The sequence below is a fragment of the Mytilus galloprovincialis genome, chromosome 12 (assembly GCF_965363235.1).
Source record: "Mytilus galloprovincialis chromosome 12, xbMytGall1.hap1.1, whole genome shotgun sequence".
Taxonomy (NCBI): Eukaryota; Metazoa; Mollusca; class Bivalvia; order Mytilida; family Mytilidae; genus Mytilus; species Mytilus galloprovincialis.
The window spans coordinates 44,867,818-44,888,169 of NC_134849.1; the positions used below are offsets into that span (position 1 = coordinate 44,867,818).

General features: G+C 31.6%; 1 protein-coding gene across 3 annotated transcripts in view; it reads right to left on the bottom strand.

Moving 5' to 3' along the window:
- Nucleotides 1-329: 329 nt before the first annotated feature.
- Nucleotides 330-20,352, bottom strand: part of LOC143053909 (glutamate receptor U1-like) — a 40,198-nt gene continuing 20,175 nt past the window's right edge. For all 3 annotated transcript variants that reach the window (XM_076226704.1, XM_076226702.1, XM_076226705.1), the window contains 9 exons: nt 13,055-13,234; nt 11,349-11,492; nt 9,557-9,742; nt 8,206-8,294; nt 6,105-6,192; nt 4,975-5,284; nt 3,662-3,879; nt 2,131-2,396; nt 330-1,153 (listed from right to left, as the gene is read on the bottom strand). In XM_076226704.1, the coding sequence (XP_076082819.1) occupies nt 868-1,153; nt 2,131-2,396; nt 3,662-3,879; nt 4,975-5,284; nt 6,105-6,192; nt 8,206-8,294; nt 9,557-9,742; nt 11,349-11,492; nt 13,055-13,234 (1,767 nt within the window). In that variant the 3' untranslated portion in view covers nt 330-867. The remainder of the gene's footprint in view (nt 1,154-2,130; nt 2,397-3,661; nt 3,880-4,974; nt 5,285-6,104; nt 6,193-8,205; nt 8,295-9,556; nt 9,743-11,348; nt 11,493-13,054; nt 13,235-20,352) is intronic.

Here is a 20,352-nt window from a genome sequence, read left to right on the forward strand (position 1 = left end):
TGTGGATAAATTAACTGTTTTCAATAGCTAAATGTTTGCTCATTGCTGATGGCCGTACGGTCACCAATAGTTGTTAATTTCTGTGTCATTTGATCTCTTGTTAAAACGTTGTCTCATTGGCAATCATACCACATTTTCTCTTTTATATTCCTACCATGAATTCCATTTTCGCAATTGAAACAAGTGGGAAATAATATTGACGATATAGAATCCTGACTGTATATCTATTTTCTGAAGTATTTGTTGCTATATTGTAAAATACGTAAATTTGCCTTTTAACTTGTTACACATGTATGCATAAAAGTAAAAATTAACAAAAAATACCGAACTCTCAAGAAAATTCTCAATTCTTAAGCAAATGGCAAAATCAAAAGCTCAAACTCATCAAACGAATGGATACAACTGTCATATTCCTAACTTGGTTCAGACATTTTCTGATGTAGAAAATGGTGGATTAAACCTGAATTTATTGCTAGCTATACCTCGTACTTGTATGTATGCCAGTCGCATAAAATTCCTTATATTGAACGCAATTAAGCTATCTACAGTAGCATGCAAGAATTTACGCCCTTATTATTCCTTATATTGCTATTTTATATCAACACCTATTTGCTGTCTGGAATTAACCTCTTTTCGTTAATGTTATTTCTATAAAATAGAATTGTTAAACTGTTAATTAATTTACTTTTGAACTGGTTTTCCTTGTTATCAATGGTACACTTAGCTCAAATAAGAAAATATATGATAATTTCTCATTAATGTAGGTAACATGTTGTTTGTTTACACAATCGTCCTTTGTCCTAAAATGTTTTACTGGCAATTTTTCCACATCTCGTATTCACTATGAATATTTACATTTTCGTTCGACTATGGATTAGTTGATACACCGTTTTCTTCTTGAAAGTCACTTTTCGAAATGGTTCCACCCCTTAGTCTCGTCTTCAACTCTTTGTATTTTCGGATAATTTGTTCCCCAAATAACACAATAACACCTAGAAATACTCCACCACCCAGGAAATAAAATGCTATTTGTATATCTATCCACATAATAGGTTTCGCTTCTGTCAATAAAGAGCCAGCACAAAAATTCTGTTTCGGCCAGTGTTTTTGTTTCCATATCTGTATCAACCCAGACTCAAGAATATACAAAATCCTAAAATAAAACGTAAACATATATGTATGCGTTCATTTTTTTTAATGCTTGCAATAATTGTAGTACTATATTCTTACGTCAGTGTTACCATACTATGTCTGGAATAATTCTTCTTCATACTTTAGTTGGCCTTTTTAACTTTTTTGGATTCGAGCGTCACTGATGAGTCTTTTGTAGACGAAACGCGCGTCTGGCGTATATACTAAATTTATTCCTGGTATCTATGATGAGTTTATTTATTGTATGATTAACATCATTCATGTCATAACAAAAAAATAAGATCAAAATGACATACTACTAAACTAAACAAAACTAAACCATTTTAATTTAGTCAATTTTCTTTTCTTTTCAATCTGTTCCATTGTCAACTACATACACAAATGTATCAAGCTTGTATTCCAACAAATTTAACAATCAAGTTTACTTTTCACTGAATCTTTTATCATTATTTTTGTTTCAACCACATGCATATATATTGGTTAACAAGTCGGCAGGAATTTTGCGATGTTTGGTGTTCTATTGTGACTGTAAAGTTGAACAAGTATAACAAGTATGAAATGTGTGGATAGGAATGCATACATGTTTTGCAACGAATTCCATATCCACTATTCATGTATTTTCATGCATACATTCATAAAAAATATGAAGCGAAATTAATGCAATTAAAATATTTTATAACCTTTTGTGCATTATTTTCCAAAACAAATTACTAAGAAACGGTAAAAAAAAACCACACAAAAAAAAAACCCCACCGAAATGCAAGGAAAATTAAAAAGGAAATTCCATTATCAAATGATAAAATCAAAAGGTTAAAAAAAAGTTATTGATAATACTCAGACGAAATTTAAATATTCTTAAATTAATTTTTAAATAACACAAGAAATTAGACACGAATTTTGGTACAATTTATTTTCTTATTTAAATAATTGTTGTAAAGAGAAAATCATGAAATGATCTCTGTTGTTAGATATACTTACGAATCAGAAAATATTTTCGTATATGGTGAATTATTTGAAAGACCAACACCATACTGAAGGGTCAGTATTTCCTCCTTGGTCATTCCTAAATCACAATCTTCACTAACTACTGCCTCCAAGTAGGACTTTTCAGCGATATAAGCATATTGACCTTCTTTGACCTTCTGCATATGGTCTTTTTCGCTGTTGCTAAGCACTCTTTTATCAGTTTGGTTAAAAGCGACTATTCCTTGCCACACAGCCTGATTTGTTGGATTATCTGAATGCTAAATACACAATTACACAAATCAGTGGAAAATAAACATTGGAGAATGTAAATAAACACTTTGGTGTTGTAAAAAAGAGGCAAGACAATAATCCCTTAGGTCATGTCAAAAGTGGTATATTGGTCTAAATATATAGTGATTTACACTTTGAAATCTTTTATCTTTTCATGATCCTGCTTTTGGAACAATTTGCTTATACTGTTACGAAGTGTTAATATGTTAACTCTATCAAACAGAAATAAACAGTTCATTTATTTAAATCAGACATTTGAAAAAAACATACATATTAATTCTTTTATGATGTATTTTTTCACAACATATTTTGCAGTTTTATTAACTAGTTTGTATGTCATGTATATGTTTGAAAAAGAGGGACGAAATATACCAGAGGGACAGTCAAACTCCATGGCTAAAAATGAAAAAGACAAACAGACAAACAATAGTACACATGACACAACATAGAAAACTAGAGAATAAGCAACACGAACCCCACCAAAAACTAGGGGTGATCTCAGGTGCTCCGGAAGGGTGCTTTGTCAACAATTTTTTGTTTTAGTTTTTTCTATGATGAGGGTCTCATGGAAGATTAGTTATATAGTTAACTGTGTAACGTTTTTACAATAAAGTATCGTGGTTGCGGTTGTTATAGCCAAGAAGACGAAGAATCGGAGCTTTGCACTTGGTAGAGTATTTAACTAATTTCAACAAGTTCAATATGTTATATTATCAAAATGTGACACTGCTTCTTTGAAACATAAGCATGCAATTGAATTTTCCACCTTTGACTATTAGAAAAAATGATACATTTTCAGTATTCTATTTACGCATATTCTAAGCATATTTCGAAAACCAAATGTTAAAAAGAATGAAAATAACTAAAAGATAACAAACATAAACTCTAAAGTTGCAGGTTTAATACACATATATACCTCAAAGAACATTTGCAAATATATACCAACCATTGAAAATAAATATATTTAAGGAATGACTGTAATATTTTTTTCTGTCTATGCAGGAATAACACCAAAAGCGGGTTATTTAAAAATGTGCACCACATTTTTGAGGTTATTTCGAATAGGCAGAATCAAATATTACAGTCATTTCTTATAACTTAATTCTTAATTCAATTTTAAACGGAATAAATCATGAAAAAACGTTCATGACCGCACGGTCACATGACAAAATTATGTCTATGGACTGATAAACAAAACAACGTCAGCCAATCGGAAGACGCGTTACATCCAAATTAAATTAATTATATATACCTCAAAGAACATTTGAAAATATGTTCCACCCATTGTTCCCCATTCATACTCTTTCTGTTCAGGCATAGCTGCAGGTGAGTTAAACGGCAGTTTTTCTATAGGAACCGTCAAATATGCTATTAAGTTGCCACAATAAGTCGCTGACAATATAATACAAAAGAACCACCAACAGGAAAGAATTGATCTGCCTGTTTGTGAGTCAGGAAGGTTCGATCCTCCTATTGTTGTAAAAAAAAAGATAAAGATACATCAGTAAAACATGAGGAACTTATTCCTGTTCTTTTAAAAGGAAAACATGCTACCAATTACGTATACCTAACTAAGACATGATAACACATTTTGAGTATAAGAAAGAAAAGTTCAAAGATCATTCTGATATAAAGATCGATACGGTTGATATCGAAACAAAAGACGCATTAGAAATATGCCGAAGAAGTGAAATAATCTATGAATAGAAAAAACCCAAAGAACACCTTAAAACTAAACAGCATCTTATTGAAGACCGTGTTTTGACGTCTAGAATCTAGACGTCAAAACACGGTCTTCAACACTTGTACGAAAAGTGTCTTCAAAGGTCTTAATCGAACCAAGTCTACATAAACTATTAAATATAGTTTTTCAACTTTAATGTCCCTTCCGTATCGGTCGCCACTCTTTTACAAATCATAAGAACGCTTTATATGAACTGAATGATACTGTATTGTTTATTTGATTTTTTTGTTACACTACTAGATTGATGGCAAAAAAACTCATTTGAATACTTTTAGCTACCACTATGTTGTAAACTATATGATAGCCTTGCCTTTGTATATAAAAGGTGTATGCATTCCTCATACAACAGTAGAATAACAAAAATACCAAACTCAGAGGAAAATTTAATACAAGAAGTACATGTACATAATCAAAATCTCTAAACACATCAAACGAATGGATAACAACTGTCATATTCTTGACTTGGTATATGCTTTTTCTTGTATAGAAAATGGTGGATTGAACCTGGTTTTATAGCTAGCTATTCAGAATGAGTGCTATCAGTGGCGAAAAAAAATTTGCCCTTCTGAAGACCCTGCTATTATTTAAAGTTTTATTGATGATTTCAGACTAATGTTTGTATTTTAGCTTAGGTGCTTAATCTTTGATTAATGAATTAAGATAATCCCGCTCGTTTTTTTATACTTGTAATGTGTATAAACAGTTTGATACATGAATCAATTTGTGAGGTAAGTAATATATTGAAACTTGAAAATCTGTTTGTATCGACAAATCCATCACCTTGATGTGAACATTAAGATCTGCTATCATAATTTACAAACCTTGCATAAAAACACATCCGAAACAATACCATAAAAATTCAGGCAATGCTGCAATCTTCAAATCATGTTTGTAATATGGATTGATTTTTTCAGCCAAAAATAAGAAAGTTGATATTATCGGGACCAAGAATCCAGTCAATAACATGACCTCCCAACGAAGAGGCTTAACTAACCGCAGCCATTTTGTTTTATTCGGATCAGGTTTTTTCATGATTATAAGTAACGTATCGACGAAAAATCCCATTGTAAAATCCATCACTCTTTCTCTCTCTTCTTGTATTGACAATGGCGTAACAGTTAAATCAACTTCCTGAAATGATTAAAAAAATAAATATTAACAGGTTCTCCTCTGACCCAACAATTCCTATCGTGCATGAAGTTAAATGCAAAGATTCATTACCATCAATGATACCACAGAGACCAACAGACGATATTATAAACACAGCATGCAAGTTTTGAAGTCAAAATGAAACGTTGATGATGTCTAAATTGTAACATTAAATGAAACACTTTTATTTCATAGTGAGCTACAGCCGAAGGTCAGTACAAAAAGGGATGCATTACGTGGTTATTATATAAATTTCAAAAAGAATATGAGCAATTGTGTTCACATTTTTGATCATGTATTGGTATTCATGCATCAATGGTTATACGATTTGAGCTTGATAGACAAACTAACAATTTATTAATCATTGATGGGAAGTGTAGAGCTTGCGAAAACAATACATGGTAAGTTATCCAAGTTAGTTTCAGGTCGTTATAGGTTACTGTCCTTGTTATTTGTTTGCAAACACCACTTTAGAACTTTTATCACACTTATTACGCCATGAGTATTACCATAAGTCTGCCAGTACCCACGTAAATCTTCTTCCATGTTTTCAGTTATCCGTTGTCAGTACGTATATTAAGTTGTCTGTTTATTTATTTATGTCCCTGTATTAAAGGTTAAAAGACAGCTCCCTCTTGAAAAAAACCAACTTACGTTACATTTAAGACTCTTGGCACGAACACACATGTCTTTAACGTATATATACATATGTCAACAGTAAAAAGTTTGCAAACGTCATCATGCATGGATAATTGTAAAAGTTACTTTATTAAGATGATTTAAGAAACAAATGTGGTCTTACTCTTCTCTCCAATTGACCAATCATTCCAGTCCATGACTTGTTTACAAATCTTCCCCATTCGCCATCTGGACTTGTGACTATCTGATACCTTTTGAAAAGAAAGCTAAGTTAATTTTTAGCCTCGAATTTGTTAAACCGAATTTCATAAAAGTTTTCTCAAAATATCTAAAACTTATAAACACAGGACGAGATCAATTGATATGTGTCCCACTGAATATTTACTACCATTTTCTTGTACCTAAACCCACTAATATTCAGATTGTAAATTTTTAATTTCTCAAGTTTTGTATTAATACAGAACGGTCGCAGTCCATGATATTCAATTTGATTTCGTATCTATAAAACAAAACAAAAATAATAATAAAACAGCAGTCCATTAAAGTAAATACGAACGAAACACTTCTAAGAGGGTGTCCATGGAAAAACCAGGCAGTGGATGGCACATGACATATTTTGTTTTCAAAATTTGTTCATCTATTTCATATCATAAATTCATTCTTTCTCAAAGATAATTTTTTGTTTTTATTAATTGCAACAAATAAAGAGAAAAAAAATTACATAGAAAGCACTGAAAATTCATTAAAAAGGGGAGATAACTCTTCATTGTGTAATTAATTTTGTTGCATTGTTAGTGAACTTTAAAATCATTTTCTGAGCCATCCACTGTTGATTCAAGAATATCCTTGACATATATATCCTTTATATGATATTAACATTGCATTGGAACCAAAAATTCAGTGGGAAAAAAATATGCTGTGCCACCCATATCATAGGATTTGCCTGATCTTTACTTGGGCAGCCTCCTAAATCTTCTTTGTAAGACAGTTCCTCATTTGAATATCAAAGAGCTTATGTAAAATATATTGATACCCATTGAGAACGAAAATGATGCATTACGACTGTCTTTGTTGTCGGTACTAATCAAGTAGAAACTACATTAGTTGTGTGCTATAATCTCTGATCATCTTTTAAAACAAACAAATGAGATTAAGGTGTTTGATAAGTTCCATTTTATTTACCTTGTAGAAATTCTTACGCGAAAATATTCCGACTCCTCATATTTTTGAAATGCACAAGTTTTATCCAAAGGGATCTCATAAAGTGTGGAAAAAGTCAACATTATCCTGAAAATTCCGCCAAATAATGAATTAGCACATAATGTAACTGAGAATTACCGCAATGCACTTGCAAGGATGGATATATAGCCTAGTAAATAAAGGCAACAGTAGTATACCGCTGTTCAAAACTCATAAATCCATTGACAAAAAACAAAATCGGGGTAACAAACTAAAACCGAGGGAAACGCATTAAACATAAGAGGAGAACAACGACACAACACTAAAACACACAGAAACTGACCAAGCATCAGACAAAATCCCACGAGAATAACAAATATAACATCAAAACCAAATACATATTAGTAACTAGTAACATTTAGCTTGGTTTTACATTTTGACTTATATATAGATTCAATATTACAAGCCTAGCGTTTCACATAAAAAGACGTAAAATTGAAACATGAAATGCTTGTCTTGCCCCTTAAGCGTAACTTGAAGCATTCGATGCTTCTTCAGTATAAATGCCCAATCTCCAATTATTGTTTTTGTTTTGTTTTCATGTGAACATGTTAATGTGATTCATCATTTTTCTTGAATTGATCTATATTTTCGATTTATGAGTTCGAATGTCCTTCTGTTATCTTTCTCCTTTCTTTTATTAAGCACTGAATAATGACTTGTAATCCTACGGAAGCATTTTTCTACAGGCAGTACTTTTTGTACCAACAGGGAAATACTTTTCTAGCAATAGTTCATTCGATAAACTGACAGCTATTTCAAACCAACAGATGTGTTTTTTGATGAAATAAGAAGGTACTCAAAATACACTGGATAGAATTGTTGTACTAGCTATTTGATAATATTCTATGGCAAATTTGTTTTTCATTAAGTAATTGAGATACGATATTGGCCATTTAAATATGATCGGATGTTATTATCATGATCAGGGAATCAAAGAACAATTGCATTGTAGTCTTATAATTGGGAAACAAAGATTTGATCCTAAATAAGATAAAATACTTTGGAAAAATCTCTTAACTTACGTGAAATTTAGATCTCTGCTTAATTCATTAAGCAAGTCTATGCAAAGACCTTTCCATGTTCCATTTTCAACATACTCAAAAGGAAAGAGCTGAAAAAACAAGACTAGTTATGATAACAAGTGAACACAAATCTCATTTTTTGTTATGAGAAAATTATGACCGTTCAACTAATCGGTAATTCTAGACGTCATGCTTCCTCGATAAATACAAAATTAATGAAAAGCAATGCAAAGATAGTGTTTAAATGATGACTTAATCTACAGTTAGCTTGCTTTTATGTTATATATTTTTTTTTAAATTACTGTTTTTACAGCAAAGGCAAAAGAACGAAAATTGACAAGAACTAAAACTTAAAACAAGAGAGAAATTTTAATAGATAGAAGATCTTATGAGAGTCATATTTAGATAAAAAGCTATCGATCAACAGTATGCAAAACACGACAAAGAAGATTATAGTATATGCAAAACGAACCAAACCAAAAAAACGGGGGAAAAGGGGGGGGGGGGTTGATAGTTGGTCAATCGCCCCTGAAGGTAAGAATATCCTGCTCCCAATATTATATACATATTGGTCTATTTATAAAAAAAAAGAATTTTTTTCATGTTGTCTTTTTCTTAAAAGTAGGTCAAATTTTTTTTCACAATATTGTGTAGATTGACATCGATAAATCATCTTTAATGAACACATTTCATATATAAATTGACACTGATTCCCCTGAGAACGTCAATGATTGAATTTGAAATTAATGTCAAAAGTGAGAATTATTTGCAAAAATACCGCAGATGCATGTGTATGTGCAAATTTTACTATACTGACTTAACTGATATTTACTTATATCTTTTGAGTGGTTGGTTGTTTATCTTTTCCTCATCAAGAACCACTAGATTTAATTCAAAGTCTGCATTTTATAATCGATATCGAAATGTGAAATGTGAAATTTAACCTCCTTTTGGAGTTCATTATAAGCCATCGATATTTGTTTATTTGTTTTCTTACGTCATTAAGCTACTGATACTTTATTTGCAAATACATCTGATCTCCTGAAATTGAGGAAAATGTGTATTTCATCCGAGTACGCCTTTTTTAATGTATAAAAACATGAAAAATGTAGTTAATTTGTTAAAATGTGTCTGTTTACAGTAGAAATAAGAACTGAAACGGAGAATGTAAAACACAGAACAACACAGCACTGCGCTTTTATATAAATACCTTTGTGTCTCAACATTCACTTGTGAATAGGACCTTCAGAACAAATGTTATGTAAGATACATTTCTGAATGGAACTGTAGCAATACTATAAAAGAGGGAATATAAACACAACGACGCATTTTTTATGCAAATTATACCTGCCTCAATTGTAGACACGATGAACAGTTTACCATTAAATCCATAACGGACATTTGGGAATATGTCAGAGTGTAAACCAATGCTACCATTTAACGATACTTGTCCTACATTAATCCATTGACGCCCAGATTTACGGAATTTTAACGTCATAATGGGAAAACGAACGATTTCAGCATACGCTTTTCTAGCCTGAAATATATTCCAAATGATATATGAATTATGCTAATAATAATTGATTGATTGATATATTATATATATATATATATATCTAAATAAATTCATCATAGATATCATGATGGACATTTAGAACTTGCGCCAGACGCGCGTTTCGTCTATAAAAGACTCATCAGTGACGCTCAAATCAACGCACAATAGCATATATGATATGCATATACGAAGATACGATATGTTGTACCAGATTTATATGTTTAGATAGAATTTAATGTGCAACTATTTATTGTGAATGTGAGATGATGAAAAGAAATAACAGCGCTGATCCTTTGCTTTTTTGTAATTTTTGCTGTTTATGCTCATTTTGTTTCATGGATGGATACACATATTCTTTCTTTTTTATCAGTTTGAGAGGAAACAGTCTACAAATATACTTGCAAAAAACTAAAACACATGTTATAGTTTTTGAGTCTTCGATTATTTGCTTTAAGGTCGTATGCAAGATGAGAAAGTAATAAATGCTAGCAATGCTAACCAATATTAGGTTTAATCAAGACGTTTATCGAATTGTTGAATATATTTCTTTGGTATGGAAAGTTATGAAGAGTGGCACTTTTTTTATATATAATTCTGTATTCAGAATAAAAGCATACAAGCGGAATGAAATTATGTCGTGATCTGATATTGAACACTTGACGAATTTACGTGACTTCAGTAACGGGTGAAAACATTCAAAAACACAATGTGCTTTTGTTTGAATTACTGCATATGCGCATGCTCTTTGTAATCAGAATAGTTTGGTGTTGATAGGATATCTTTGATTGTTCATGCTGAAGTTATTCACATTTTCTTGACTTGAAATGGGTTAAAGCCCAGGCAAGTTATACACAGTACTAATCTGTCTATCATTCAACAATTTGTCGACTTATAGAAAGTTGTCCTTGATTATTTGTTACGATATGTGCATGCTTACTTTTAGCAAAGCCTTCAGCATTGTATTGGCCTATTTTGTTGATACAGATGTGATATTTCAAACCAGATAATTTTCCCTGTTTATCGTCCTTCCCTCCGTCTATATCACCCCGCTCAGTCGCTCCATAATACACGTATCACGGCTTTGAGACGAGAGTATGTATTATCAGCAACGTCAAAATGTCTAAGGAGAAGATATCAGCGACATTGCAATGTGAGAGGAGACGTTATCAAGCTTGCCTTTGTCAAGGTTAAACTGTCTTAAAGCGGGATAAAAGACCAGTAATAGAGCGATAAACAGATAATCGTGTTTTTTTGTATAGCTATCGTTAAAAATCAGTCGTTCGACATTCTGCAAACTGTTATGCTCACTTGCCATAAAGGGCCTGATTGTGGTTGCGGTTAATATTTTACAATATCAATGTGAAAATATCCGATAATTTAGACTTATCTGACTATCGGTGAACGCAGTTATTCATTTGATGTTTTTGAGCATTTTAATTTGCCATTTGATTACGGACATTTCCTTTTGAGTTTTTGTCGGAGTTCGGTATTTTTGTTATTTCACTTTTCAGTACAGTGAAAATTCAAACAATCGGGATATATCCTGAGTTTAAATCCAAGATAGAAAAATGATACAAAGTTCCATTACCTGATGTGAAATATTTCTAATTTCATTCTGCACTTTAGTAATTAGTGTTCCATTAAGGCAACTTTGACCTAGCTCATCTGCATGATATAAAGCTTCTATAACTTCGTCGTTTGTAGACAGGTTCTCTATGATAAACTGTAATGTCTGCGAGAAAGAGATTATTATTGATTGGTATTGATTCTAAAAGGTTATCAAGATATATCCCCCCTCATAAAGTATAACAAAGTATAACCAACAAATGTAAGATGAAAAAACTAAATAAATCAACAAAACATGTTTTCTGAAAACCTATTCGCTTGTAATTTTCAAATTCTATCTATAAGTTGTCCATTTGTTTAGTTTGTTTCTAATCATACTAAAGTATTTTTTATGTATAATCTGAAATAACAAACTTAGATACAAAAAGTGTACATAAAAAGGTGCAGTACCCATATTTATTTATGATACATGTATTTTCGAAAATATCAGAATAAACCTCATTTGGTCAATTATCAAAAAGGTAAACAGCTTTCAACTTATATCAAACAACTACCTGAACAAGAGGAATATACAGATAGAATTGGCAGTTTCAGAATCTAAGGCATCATGGGTAATTTCATTGTTCGTACCCCAAAGTGAAAATAACGTTACGTCATTGGTTGAATTTCCATTGTTTATAGCGTTTTAAACCAATCAAAATGCTTTGGTGTACGCTTTTGAAAATATTACCCATGATGCATTAGATTCTGAAACGGCCAATTACTTTTAATTATAACATCGATTTGGTTATTGTATTAAAATGGAGTCAAAGACCCAAGTCATTCGTTCAGTGTATGTTTAGTTGTTTTGTTAAAATTTCGTTTTGGTCGAGTTAAACCAGTTCAATTGATACTCTATAGTGTGTCTTTCTATGTTTTAATGTTAAACTCAATTCAATTCAATATTTTATTTACGTCTTAAAGGGACACTAGCTGTCAAATTCATGTTCACCGATTTTAATCAAATTCTCATATTTTACTTATAACAGTGTAAAACATTTATCCAAACTATTAAAAGTCTAAAATATATAATAAACAGGGCTCGAGCATGAAATTATGTAGCTTCGTTTCGTGTGTCCATGGGGGAAACCCCCCGCAAAAAGTGACAGTTGGCGGGTATGGGTACCTAAGACTACAGGGAGATAACTCAGTAAAATCAGCTAAACGTTTTAATTACGTTGTGTTGTTATGGAAATATTAAGCTTCTCAATAATCAAAATTAGTGTTTGTCAAACTGCTATATAACCAGTGTAATTTTTCTGATAAAATGGTTAGTTCAAAATTTTTGATATTTTGATATTATTGTTAAAGGGTCAAAGTAAATACTTTGTCCAAATTTTATGAATATTAAACGAGCAAAATCAATTTTAGCGAAAGTGTTGGTTACCACCTTAATTAAGATCAAGGTGGTCGGTGATTGTTTTTTGATGTTGTGGTTCACATGAATTTCTCGTTTCTTTTTTTGTATATACCATATTTCTACCTGTTTGAAAGGTTTTATTGTAGTCATTTTGAGAGCCCTTCATAGCCTGCTGTTCGGTGTAAGCAAAGGCTTCCGTGTTGACGGTCGTATGTTTGGCCTAGTATTGTTTACTTTGACAAATTGTGACTAGGATTGAGAGTTATCTTATTTGCATTCATACCACATCACTATTATATAGTAGATAAAAATAATAGATATTTAAGTACCAAATAGGTTGGCATATCCAATGTCATTCTATTCAAAGGTAAATTGACAACAGCAACATTGTTGAGATTAGACAAGAAGTGAACATCAGTCAGAGGTGTATTGTCAACATGAAATAGAAACCATCGTGAATGATACGTCATTGATGTTTCTCTGACACGTTTATCATCAAACGTGTTAACCTGCAAGGAAAAAAATTAATTAAAAAATGATATATGAAAGATGACACATGAAAGCATAAGGAAAGCTAACTGCACAACAATATTTTATATATATATTGAATTCATGTCAAATTTCGTTATGGTCTGTTTTCTCTTACTGAATTTATTTTTTTGTGTAGAAGTGGATTGTTTTTGATAGCCATAGCGAAGTGTTTTTTCTAGCTATTTGTACTTCAATGTTCCTTTGGTATCCTGTACCTCTTTTTAGTACGAGGCGAGTTCGTCAGATGTGCTGAAAAAAACCCCAACAAACATTCAAACAAAAAACCTTGACCGTTCAGTCAGTTTATTATACTTCTATAATCGATTTGGCTGAGATGCAATTAAAATAGGTTTAATATCCAAAGACAACAGATAAAAAAACGGATATTCTATTTGAAGAATTCCTATAACGATTTTAAGATCAACGTTCATTAAAAATAACTATTGTAATATCTATGATAGAGTTATTAACTTTTCTTCAAGAAGCTTGAATAAACAGAGTTTCTAGATTAATGAATAGCATTCTGTTTCAATGGCTTTTCAATATGTCTGTATTCAATCAAAGTTCTTCAAGGGTAAACATATAATAAGACGTTTGTTGTGCCTGTTATTAGAAAGAAAAAAGTGTGTTAAAGGACAGAAAAGATGAAACGAGACTAAGCTATGCGCAAAATATTTCATTTATAAACTGAATTATAATGTACAAATTGTGTGGTCACCTGCTTTTCTCAAGTCAAATAATTCGATCAAATATGAAAAATGGTTTTTTTTTTTTTAAAGTTATAGATGTGCAGTGTTCGGTCGGAATAAACACGATGCATCATTTTTGGAAAGTTATAACATTTTAAATAACTATTGCCATACATTACTTCGCTGTACAACCTGTGGCAACACAAAATGTGTAGCAATCCAAAAACATTTTTTTTTCAAGTTGAGTTAAAGTTTCAGGTCTGTTTCGGTAGAGTTAACTCAAGATCCTACCCCAGTTGAGTTATTGGTATAGTCTTGAATATGCATAACATTTCAACTAAAAGGCAAACACTAGCCAATCAAATCAAATATTGTTGTGTTTTTTGGCAATTTCTAAAAGAGCAAAACCAGAATGATGTAATAAGTAGCAAATAAAAATACCATTATATAAGTGTGGTTCGTGCGAAGCGTTATTCTGGATTAACATCATCGATAGCGCTAACCCCAAAAATTGAAAGACAAGGATATTAAAATTCCCGTTCATGTGAGAAGCTTTATGACCAAAAAGAGACTTTAAAACAAAAGTTTGAAATAAAAGATTTCGTTACATACATGTTTTAATTCCACCTTCAGAAACTCGGGTATATGTATATCACGAGTACAAACTGTTGAATCGTTGTTTTACGTAACAAATCTTTACATTTGGGAGCAAGAAAACTGCCAAAGTAATAAAACAGAAGTGACTATTGTTCTTTATTTATATTTTTCGTTGCATCCAGCATCCAAAATCGAGGTAAGCAAAATCACGACTTTAAAGCATAATATTGTCATACGCCTACCCTTTCGACGAATTTTCAATAATAAATTGTTATACTAATAAATTTTTTCATAAGGACTAAACCACAACCAATTTACGATACTCAATGTGGTAAATCTCAAAGGGACGATTTTTATCGATATAAAGTTTATAAAATCACATCTTAATATGTTGGCTTTTGTTGCAGTTTACTGAGTTCAATAATTTCATTTTAAAACCCAATGCCTTTGGCGATGCATAGATTACATAAAATGATTTGAGTATAAATGGGTTTAATGTGAAGAATAGTGAACTGAAATGCATTAAATGCCTATAGATAGCGAGAGATATTATTTTAACTGTCTCGTACTGTTCTGTCGAAAATATTATTATATAGTTGTTTAATGATTTTTGTTGTTGTGTACATTTTATTATTTTGTAAAGGTTATCACTTGTACAAAAACTTTATACAAGTAATTACTTGTATTACATCCCAGCTCCTTTGTTCTGACAGGGGTGATCTGAGCCGGATCACCCCTACCAGATCACCCCAGTTTAAGTTTCTTTGTTATGCATGCTTTCCTTTGTTCTGTAACATTTTGGCGGGAATGTCAAATCAAGTATAAAACTTATAATTAATTATACGGAGAAGACTATCTATCAAAATTCACGTAGAAAAAATCCGGTGTATATGCTGGGATTCGAACTCAAGACCTTTAGCATATCAAGCCACGACACATACCACTTCACCAGGAAGACTGGATACGAACTATCAGAAATTTAACATACTTAAAGGAAGTAAGATATTTTTATAACTGAGGCGAGTTGGCAGACCTTTACTCATTGGGGTTTAAACCCTTTTCGTTATATAAGTGAGTTGTCAGACTGATTGTTCAATTTGATTTTACACTTTTCTAAAGTTTGGCGAGTCGGCTACAAGAGTGGGGCGATTTTTTCATAAAGTGGAGATATAGTGTGGGCCCATTGGCCAGTGGGGCGAGTTGACATTGTTTGATATCTACTCATCGTGTTAGGGGGTCATAAAGGGTATACATCATATAGTAATATATCAAGTATATTATGATGGTTGTGTGGCGTTCTAAACTAGATTTTATGAATTGTAAATGGTTTTTCGTCTAATCTAAAACAGCTTGGATGTAAAATAGTTATCCCATTCGGACTTGGTGTGTCAGTGTAAGATCATCCTCTGGGCTCGGGGCATCGGGACTGACACACCGCGTCCTTATGAAATAACTATTTTACATGCCATCATACAGGTTATTACTTGTACAAATATAATTGTTCGAGTAATTACCTGTACAAATTTTGTGGAGAAAAGATAATAACATGTACAACTCACTATCTTTTAGTTATATATATTTGTTTCTTCTTATTTAAAAACTCTTCTCTTTTAGGTTTGTTAGTCTGGATTTTTTTTGGCATATTGTCGTATTATGAAATTTATATAGTGTTTAAAACATTCTTTTCAAGTGTTTATTAGTATTGATTTTGAAATGTTAGAAGTTGACAGACGAACGAAGGACGCAAAGAAATAACATAAGCTAACATGACACCTTGTGCAAATGTAGCTTAACAGTCTGATGCGGTTTTTCAACAGATGTCTCCTATGTCAGGATATTATCCCGTACCCTCTCAGAGCCCGAGTCACTCGATGCCCCCGCCAATTATGCAATCCACTTTAAATCAAGGCAGCGAGTCCGGTGATAAAATAGATTTTTTGGTTCAGAAAGTTGAAGAAATATTTACAAAACTGTCTAGTATTGATGAATTAACCAAAAAGATTGGAAATTTTGAAATCAGTGTTAAAAGTTTGACAAAAACTGTTGAGAAAGGCTCAAAACGAATTGATGAAGTTGAAAAAAGTATGGAGTTTATGAACCAAAATTTTGAAAGTAGTAAATCTGAGAGTGAATATCTTAAAAAAACAATCACGGAAATTAAAAGTGAACACGGTGAAATGATTAACGGTTTCGATTGTCTGAGGGCTGATATGGACGAATTACATGAGCGACATGTAGACTTACAAACAAGGTCTATGAGGGAAAACCTTGTGTTCTCGGGTATACCTGAACTTTCCGAAAATGAAACATCAGAGCAAACTGAAGACATTATAAAGGACTTTATGAAAATAAATATGAAAATGGATATTGTAATGGACTTTCAGCGCGCACATAGATTTGGAAAAAAAAACACAAATTAAAATCGACGACAGAGACACTTTTATGACCAGACCAATAGTGTGCAGATTTAAAAACTTCAAAGATCGCGAATTGGTCAGATCTTTTGCGCGAAACCTCAAAGATACCAAATTTGGGGTGAATGAACAGTTCCCGAAAGAGGTGAATGACCGCCGCAAACTTCTCTGGCCATATTATAAAGAGGCAAAAAAACAAGGGCAGAAGACGCACTTCAAACGAGACAAGCTGTTTATTAACGGCAAAGAAATTGGACCACCTACCGATCGTCACATGGAAACGGATAAAAGGCAACAACAAGAAAAAGAAGGTGCACGACAAAAAGAACCACCCCGCAGAGGTCCTCAACAGAACAACGACCGTCCCCGTGGAGCCCCTCGTAGACGTGGAAAACAGAGCTAGGTAAACCATGGAGGTTTAACGGACACTTTAAAAGACAGTTTAAATCATTCAGATGGAACTAACTCTCACATTAACACTAGTAGTAATTATAATCATGTAAATAAAGATATTGTTCATCTATTGTCACTAAATGTTTGTGGATTAAAACGTAAACTACTGTATCAAGAATTTAGAGATTTATTAAAATGTAATGATTTTTTATGTCTTACTGAAACAAAATTGGACGATTTAGATGAAATTAGTTTTGAAGATTTTACTTTTCATTATAAAAACAGGAAAAAATTTACTAGCTTTAGATCAGGTGGGATAGCTTTAGGCTATAGATCACAGTATGCAAAATTTATTCATTGTATAGAAACCGATTGTCCTTTTGTTTTATGGTTTAGAGTAGATAAAATATTATTTAGAACTGAAGATGATATAATAATGGGTATAGTGTATATCCCGCCTGAAAATACTCGTTATACGTCTGAAAATGCGATGTCAGAAATTGAAATAGAATTTCTTGAATTACAAAAGAATAGTAACTGTATTTTTCTTCTTGGTGATTTCAATAGTCGCACTGCAAATGAACAAGATTTTTTTAATATATCTGATTTCGAAGAACATTTAACCGATTTTATTGATGTAAATGAGTTTAATGACATTCATGTCTTAGACGATCTTAAGATACCAAGAATACGTAATAGTTCTGATACTATTGTCAATTCATATGGAAGAAAATTAATTCAATTTTGTAAAAATAATAACATGTATATTTTAAACGGAAGAGTCGGTAAAGACCGAGTACTTGGTAAACCAACAAGTCGAAGTATTAGTGTAGTAGATTACATTGTATGTACTGCTAATATTTTATGTAAAGTAGATGATTTTGAAGTTTCTGATTTTTGTAATTTATTCTCAGATATACACGCTCCTTTGTGCTTGTCTTTAACTGTAAATGGTTGTAATGCTACACAAGGTGAAAGCGAAGTAATTAATGACAAAAATGTACACATTGGTAAATGGAAACACGAAAAGACAAATGAATACAAAAACAACATTGATGTTGATAAAGTAAACGAAATATTGTTAAATGTAATGTCTAAATATGATGATATAAGTTCAGTTGATCAAGGTACTGTAGATAGTATTGTAAGTGATATTACGACTGTATTATTGAGTGCTGCAAAAGACACTTTTGGGGTATTTACTAAAAATTCAAAAAACATTGGCGGGGAAGGGAATTTTTCAAACAAAGATTGGTTTAATAAAGACTGTAAAAAGGTTAGACAAGAATTTAGAAAAAGCAGAAGACTTTATAAACACTATGGCTCTAATTTATTTAAAGAAAGACTTCGACAGTCAGAAAAACATTACAAAAAAGTCATGGATGAGAATATTAAACTATATAACGAAAACTTGCGCACTAAGATGAGAAATATGAGATTCAAAAACCCTAGGGAATTTTGGAAAATTTGGAATAAAGTTAAACATAAAAACAATTGTAATATCACCACTGAGTCATTGTTTACTTTTTTTAAAGATATAAACAAAAATAAGTATGAAGGAGATACTTATGATATTAACAATGATATTAGTCAAGAATGTTCAAATTCTATGTTAAATGATAGTATTACAGCTGAAGAAATATTAAAAGCTATAAAACATATAAAAAATAACAAATCGTCGGGTGACGATATGATTGTAAATGAATACATTTCCTCGTCTATTGATTGTATGATTGATATTTATGTGTATATATTTAATATTATTTTTGATTCGGGTATTTTACCCGAGGCATGGATTATAGGTAATGTCATACCAGTCTTTAAGAACAAAGGTAGCTCTGCCGAACCACAGAATTACCGTCCTATCACTCTTTTGTCATGTCTTGGTAAGATTTTTACTTCTATTTTAAACACTAGATTGTGTGATTATCTTGATGAGTACTCTATTTTACTAGAAAATCAAGCAGGTTTCAGACATGGATACTCAACTACTGATCATTTATTTTCAGTATATGCACTATTCGAGTTACTTAGATTAAGAAAGAAGAAACTTTACTGTGCCTTTATCGATTTTGAAAAGGCCTTTGATTTTATACAAAGAAATTTTTTATTATTTAAACTTTTAGAGAATAATATAAATGGCAAATTTTTCCGTATTATACAAAATATGTACGAAAATGTAAAATCACGCATTATATTTAATGGTGAGAAATCAGAGTTATTTACTTGTGAAATGGGTGTAAGACAGGGAGAAAATCTTTCCCCTGCTCTGTTTGCAATATTTTTAAATGATTTACAACATTTTTTTGAAGGCAAAGATGTACTTGGTGTAAATTCTATTAGTGATGACCTCGAACATGAGTTAACAGTATTTTTAAAAATATTTATGTTATTATATGCGGATGACACTGTGATGTTTTCCGAGAGTAGTGAAGATTTACAAAACATGTTAAATGAATTTGATGATTATTGTGAAAAATGGCAACTCAAAATAAATGTTAACAAGACAAAAGTTCTTATATTCTCCAAAGGGAGACAACCCAAAAATATTAGATTTGTTATACAGAATAGAGAATTAGAAATTGTAACTGAGTATAAATACCTCGGTATATTTTTTGCTAGAAGTGGTTCTTTTTTAAAGACCCGAAAATATATTTGTGAACAAGCTACAAAAGCAATGTATGGTATTTTAAAAAAGTGTAGACAAAACAGTTTGACTATAGAATGTCAGTTAGACATGTTTGATAAGATAGTTTTACCTATTCTTCTTTATGGTTCGGAAATTTGGGGATTTGAAAATTTTGATTTGATAGAACGTATACATTTAAAATTTTGTAAGCTTGTTCTACATTTAAAACAGAGTACGCCTAGCTGTATTGTCTATGCGGAATTGGGTAGATATCCTGTAATTATTAATGCCAAAGTTCGTATGGTTAGTTTCTTATGTAGATTACTATGTGGTAAAGAAAGTAAAATTTCATGTCTTTTATATAAACTATTGTA